General features: G+C 37.1%; 1 protein-coding gene across 1 annotated transcript; it reads right to left on the minus strand.

Annotated features, from left to right (window-relative positions):
• Window positions 1-247: 247 nt before the first annotated feature.
• On the minus strand, window positions 248-1828 carry BDBG_01263 (clock controled protein; the record flags this gene model as incomplete). The annotated part of the gene is made up of 2 exons (XM_002628309.2): window positions 248-1491; window positions 1567-1828. 2 exons carry the CDS (start codon window positions 1826-1828, stop codon window positions 248-250), a joined length of 1506 nt encoding a protein of 501 aa, XP_002628355.1.
• Window positions 1829-6834: the final 5006 nt, after the last annotated feature.

A 6834-nucleotide genomic window follows, 5' to 3' on the forward strand; every position in this document is an offset into this window, starting at 1 on the left:
GATGGAGTGGTAAATATTTGTGGGGATTAAAATGGGTCTAGCATTGTATCGAGGCTTGTTTTTATTGCGGGCGGAGCTTGGAGCATAATAAATGTGGTAAGATGGGTATTAGATGATGAAGAGGAGTCGCGAAGAACGTCAGCCTAGCTGGATTCAGCGTATGTAGTTCTTTTGTTGGTGTCGGGGTTAGGTGGTTTGAGGTTGGAAGGTATTTTTGTGTACGCCAACAAGTCGATCGCCAAATGACTCAACACTTCTCCGTCACACCGGTCATTTCAACGTCCTTCGGTGGCGAAGACCCAGGAACGGGTGTTTTGCTATCTAACGCCATCGGAGCTTGATCAGATGCAGACGTCGGTTCATTTCTTGAGGGCTTGGGGCGGCGCAACTTTTCGCACCAACTTTCTGCGCTGACGAGTGTATCATTGACCACGCCACTAACCTGAGCCATCATATCCAATCCCTCCTCTGCGAGAACTAGAACACGCTGTGCACTAGTCGTCATATCTGCTTCTGTGCCAGAGCCATCTGCGGGTGTGGTTATGGTGGATGCAAGCCGAAAGCGTTGGGGGAGGGATGTGAGATGTCTGCGGACAAGATGTCGAGCATTTTCGGGAAGTGCGCCACCCGCATATTTAGAAACCACATCCACCACTTGTCTGAGGGTGCGTAATATATCTCCTTTCACTTGTTGTATCTGCTCTAAAAGGCGTGTGGAATTACGTGATCTATCCTCGGCATTCGCAGCGTCGTCCAACGACTGATCCTTCTTTGAAGAGTCGTACTCTTCAAGAACCTTTTTCAGGGATACTATTGAATTACCCAGACGACCGTTCGCCCATCGAAGCCAGCTTAGACAATAAGTTAAGCTGCGTAGGGATTCTTCGCTCATGGCAACGCCAAGACCAGAGGTAGAGATCATAAGTCGGCTTTGCCACGTAGATTGGTTGTTGTTTGAAGCTTTTTTATCCAACCGGGCCAGCTCTTCATAATTCGGAGATGAAAGATCGTCATATGGCGGGAGGGATTCTGCAGTGGACGATCTCCTTGTGTGGGATGGGGTTAGCTCTGCCATCCCTCTCTCTACGTCTATCATGTCTGTGCTGGTATTTCGAATCTTCCGCCGTTTGTCGGGAATCTCTGAATCGGCAGCAGTGTCGTCACCAGCCCGACGCCTTTGCAGTGCCCAACGAATGCCCCCTTCGACACCAGTCTTCTTGCCGACGGAGCCAACTTTTTTCACCACAGGAGATCCGATGTTTCGCTCCAAAAATTCAGCTCCGTATTTGAACCTTGGAGAGTAAGACTTGGATGACGTATAGACAGAAACGGAGCTGTTTATGGCGGAAGAAAGAAGGGGGTGAGATGATGTGAGGAGTGATAGTAATGGCTCCGGAGATGGAGGTTGTTGTCGCTGCTGTCCAGGCGGAGGTATTGTTGGCTGGGAGGACGGGTCCATACCACGAGACGATGCTGGAGAGTGAACAAAATCTATGAAAATCAAGGCAGAGTCAGAATTAAATATTTTCGTTGGTTTCATGAATTGAATCAATGCCGTGAACTGACCTGATCGAAGGCCTTCCAGCGCCTGGGCCGCCTCAATGTCATCCATCGAAAGTGCACTAGTCGCCCGGCGGCTGCGTTGCTCGTTATCCATCTTCCTTTGAGTAGGGCCACCAGAAACTACCATTCTGGCAGGAGTTGAGAGAGTCGCAGTCAACAATCCGGAAGAAGTGGCCGCAGTAGTATTTGTAGATGTAGGCTGAACAGTGCGATCAGGATACGGAGGAAGCTGAGGAAGAGGCGAATCCTCCGTTTGCGATGTCATATTCGGCTAGCAATCGTGGCGTAGTTAATAGGTCCCCCTGATAGGTTCCCTTGACAAGCCCGATTCCTCTCTCTAGCACGTGAAAGCCGCTTGGGAATGTGATTGCGATCGGATGGTTGCCAATTGGGTTATGAGGACGGCGATGGGCTTATTATGCCCAGCCCGGTTGGGCTATTATTGTCAAATCGTAAATGCCTTCGAAATTTCTGTCCCTCATATGAAAACTAGATCCAAGCCAGAGAGGCGGTAGTGTCATTGACAAGTAGAATTCGCCGTTGTGATATCAATGATATCAACAAGCAGAAGCCTGGGGGGTTAATCACGTCGGCAGAGGGAGCGAGTTGTGCAACGGCCACACACGCACAACTTTACAATTCGGATCTCAGTATGGGAGGGCAACAAGCGGATGCTGTTGAATAGATAACAAAGCCAGGGGACGACCTCAAATCCAACAAGAGAAAGATGGATCAAGGAGAGGTTTGTGAGATTTCCCCCAAGCCCGATCAAGAAAACGAGGTTGAATGGATGGTTGACATGTGACTGCTGCGGCTCCGAACCAGCGCCAGGGTAAGGTTAGGCTTGCATGTGAAACTATAATGTGACCAATCAGAACATACCTAGGTAGTACTGCCAGAAAACTCTACTACACGTGTTTTGCTTTATTTTTGACCTTCCTCCTCTTTGGGAATAGAGTGGGGGTAATCCTCTGATAAATTATTGATAATGCATTCTTGAATCTTCTCTCCATCGTATACACACTGCATTGCAGCAGAGTCTGATCAGCCTAGCTTCACTTGGAAAATTACTGCAACGAGGCTCTCTAACGACGGACTCTATTTGAAGATAACGTTACGCCGACCAGTCATGAACAACGAGATGGGCGGACAGAAAATTTCCCCTGCTATTTTGTTAGTGCTGACATGTCCACTTCGAGCACTAAAATGCGCAACACTAGATGGATAACATAATCAACCACCTAACTGTAGGATAGTTGAAGGTTGTATTGATAGATCTATGTACAAAGAGCTTAATATAGTGTCTTGTCTTGGAGGATAACATTGTTGTGTTGTGTAATCTATCTACGCGAGTTACACTAAATAGGTTGGGGTGGCACGTGACTAGGGTAGGTGTAGTAATCACTAACACCCCCTTGCTACACTGTGGCCTATAATAAGCCGCCACCTGGGGCCTTCTCTCATCCTCAATTCTTTCAAAAACATTATAATAATTAATTACATCATTCAGACCCTGATTTCCTCATTAGAAAAGATGTCTGTACAGCAATAACTGTAAAATTAAAGAAATACATGTAAGATTCATTGATTTATTATATTATTATTATTATTATTATTCTTCAATTATAGATGTATGCAGTCAGAGACTATAACATCTACCTGAGAACTTTTAGTTCTCAGGGTTTTTCCTATATCTGTAAAGTTAACTATTATACATTCATCAATTTCAGATATACAAAATCAGAAAATTTCAGCTTAGAATACAAAAACTGTTTATAAATTGCAGTATTTTAACATCATCTGATACTTTGAAATCATTTGACAATATCATGACAAAGGAAAAGAGAACACAGTCTTAAAGATAGACACATTAAATAGATAGACAGAAAGGAATTGAAAGAAAAAGATAAAGTAAAGAAAGACTGTAACAAAACAAATTATTAAAAGATAGTATATAGCTGTTTTAATAGATTATATCTGATTGATTTCCTCCTCTTCATATTCAGATAATTCTGAATTTAGTCATTTTCTTATAGCTGCTTGAGTTTCTGATAGAAAGTCTATTAAGTATTTAATTCCTGTCTCAGTTAAGAATAAGAATCTCATATTTAATTAATTTAGATTATACTTCTCTTTTAATCTGGCTCTGAGACTATTGTATAATACACAGTGCATTACAATATACTCAGAATTCTCATTTATATTATAGAATGAGCATTCTATTGAGTTAAATCTATCATCAAATCTTTGTATATAAGATTTGAAATAGTCATGTTCTAGTTTCAGCTGTATTATAGATGAGAATATTTTCTTTTTACATTTAATTAAACAAGATTTTCACTTGAGTTTTGTTTTAAATCTTGAATAATGTATACTCTTCTTTTATTTCTGCCAGCTTTCATTCTACTTATCTAAACAAGATTCTTTTATTTTTCTCTTTATAAAAGATCAGGACATAATTTTTTGAGTAGATCTGCTTAATTCTGCACTCTTTTTTACAGCTGTATTAGTCAATTCATTGTTATGAATATTCATATAAGCAGGAACTCAGTGCAGATGAATTATCAGCTTTGATATTCTTCTCTTTTGAATTTTTAAAACAGAGTTTAAGATCAGTTCAAGATTTATTTAATCATTATAAATCTGACTATTTCTAAGTCTTTTTAAAGCAGCTTGACTATCAGAGAATATTCATATCTCTTTCAAACAATTTCCTCTTTTATGAGATTTTATTTCAATGAGTTTGAAAGCTTTCACTATTACAAATAGTTCAGCATCAAAGACTTCAGATTCACAGTCTAGATTTCAGAAATCTGAGATAAAATTGATATTATCTTCAGTATAAGCAATGTCTGCATCTAATGTATTCAAATTCTCATTTTTTGAGTCATCTGAATAAATCAGAATAGAGTCTTTTATATTGATTATAGAAATTCTCTTCAAATGCTGTTCATATTCTTTCTCTTTTAATAGTTCACTTATTTATAAGTCTATAAGAGATTCAAGCTTTTCTCTTCAGAAAGATAACTTCTCATGATCAACTTTTTCAATATTTAAAGAAGAAAATTGATTTTTAATCTGAGAGCATAGTCTGTACAGTTGAGAAGGCATTTTCTTTGAAGAATTATTTTCATTTCAATCAAGAAATCTATTCTAATCCAGTTCATTTCCAGAGTTAATTGATGAAAATGAAGAAGAGACTCTTTCTCTGATTATATAATTTAAGCTTATCTTTACAACTCTCAGAGCATAGTTCATACAGGCCTTTTCAAATCTAATAGCAGAAGAAGGAATTGAAGCTTCAATTTTCATTGCTTTAATAGAAGATGATTTGAATGCTCTCAGAATTCTTCTCAAGACTCTGTTTTGCAGACTTTGAAAGAGTTCAGTGAAATTCTCTTGATTATTTCATCAAACTTGAACTTCATAATCAGCTACTGATGTAATACAGACTATATATAACTATCTCATAGCCTGAAGAGATAGATCTCTCTCTGTATTTAATAGCCTGATTATATTGTTTAATAGTCTTTCTACCTTGACAGTTCTTTGTTAAATGTGATATTTAAAATTCAACTTAGAGTTTAATCATACTTCTAATCATTTGATATTTACACTGGGTTTAATCTCTCTATTTAAAAGAGTTAGAGATAGTTCTTTCTCATTGAATCTAGAAAAGAAATGAATTAACTCAGTTTTATTCATATTAAATTGAATTTGATTGATATCTACTCTAATAAAGATTTTCTTTACAGCTTCTTCAATTACTTTCAAATTCTCTTTGATAGTTTTTGAGCTGTAGACTAGATCAATATTATTCATATAACTCAGAGATCACACTATTCTCATATTTCTATTTTTGAATAGATATGCAGTGTATATTATAAATAAAATGAGTGAGATTGAAGATCTCTGTGATACTTCTATTTTTATCTCAGTCTTGTCTTATTTCATTTCATCAAAGAAGAGTTATATAATTCTTTTAGATATAAAACAGTTGACTCATTTTAGTAGAGAAAGTGACAGTTTTAATATCTTCAGTGTCTGAATTAACTTTGACTTTGAAACATGATCAAATACTTCTTTTATATCAATAAAAACTGCAGTTGAGATCAGACTCTCATACTTTGCTATTTGAATATTATGAATAACTGAGAGAACAGTGTCAATTGCAGAACACTGTTTTCTATCTCTCATTTATTCACTGAATAAAAGAGAATCACTTATAGAGCTTATAAAAGATAGTTAAGTAGCTATTATCTTTTCTAAAATCTTTTCTAGACAGTTCAATAGAGATATTACTCTATATGACTTAGAAATTGAAGTTTTTCTATTAGATTTTGTAAGAATCACTTCAGTGACTTCTCTTCAGCATTCAGAATGATATTCATTTTTCAAGAGATTAAAAAAGAGCTCAAAATATTCATTCTTTAAGTAGGAATATGTATTTTGAATAATTAAGTGATTAATTGAATCAGAACCTGCAGCAGTTTTAACAGAACTTGAGAAGATAGCTGACTTTAATTTATCTTATGTAAGATCAGATCATTCTCAGTCATTTTTATCAATGTAGTTGAGAAGTGATATATTCTCTTTCTCTGAATCTGAATCTGAATCTGATGAGTTCTGAAAGAGAATTCTCATGAAAGCTTGATATTTTTTCTCAAAAGAGTTTGCTGTATATGATTTATTCGGAAACTCATATTCTAAGACTGAAAGTTTTGCTACACTTCTTGTTTTAGTATAGTTAAACACTTTAAAAACTTCCTTCTCTTGTGCTTCTTTAAGAAATTTATTTCAGTAGTCTGTTTTAGCTCTTTTAATATCTGAAAAATATTTATTTCTGACAGCTTTGAACTCTTCATCAGATATTACATCATTCTTTCAACTACAGGCGCTAGCGACCCGCAGAATGCATCTTAAGCTAATTATATTTAACTCTCTATAATTAACTGACCACCGTGTCTGTCCTCTCAGGCCAGTCACTAATTTCCAGGGATGTTAGTTAGTGACTGTCATCACTCACTTAATAGTGTACACATCAAGCTTCTGATTGCTGATCTCAGTCTCATTAGATGTTCATAGGCCTATTAATCAGCTGTTATAACCTTACTCTGTGTTAAAAACTAATCATAGACTTGATAACTGCAGTTCTCTCTGCCAGTATTAGAGCTTAACAGAGAGCTTGCAGACTCTAGTCTATCAGAGTGCTCTGTCTAGAGTCTAGATACACATCTAAATCTGCTAGTTAAGTGATTTTCAAAATCATTC

This window comes from Blastomyces gilchristii (assembly GCF_000003855.2).
Source record: "Blastomyces gilchristii SLH14081 genomic scaffold supercont1.2, whole genome shotgun sequence".
NCBI lineage: Eukaryota > Fungi > Ascomycota > Eurotiomycetes > Onygenales > Ajellomycetaceae > Blastomyces > Blastomyces gilchristii.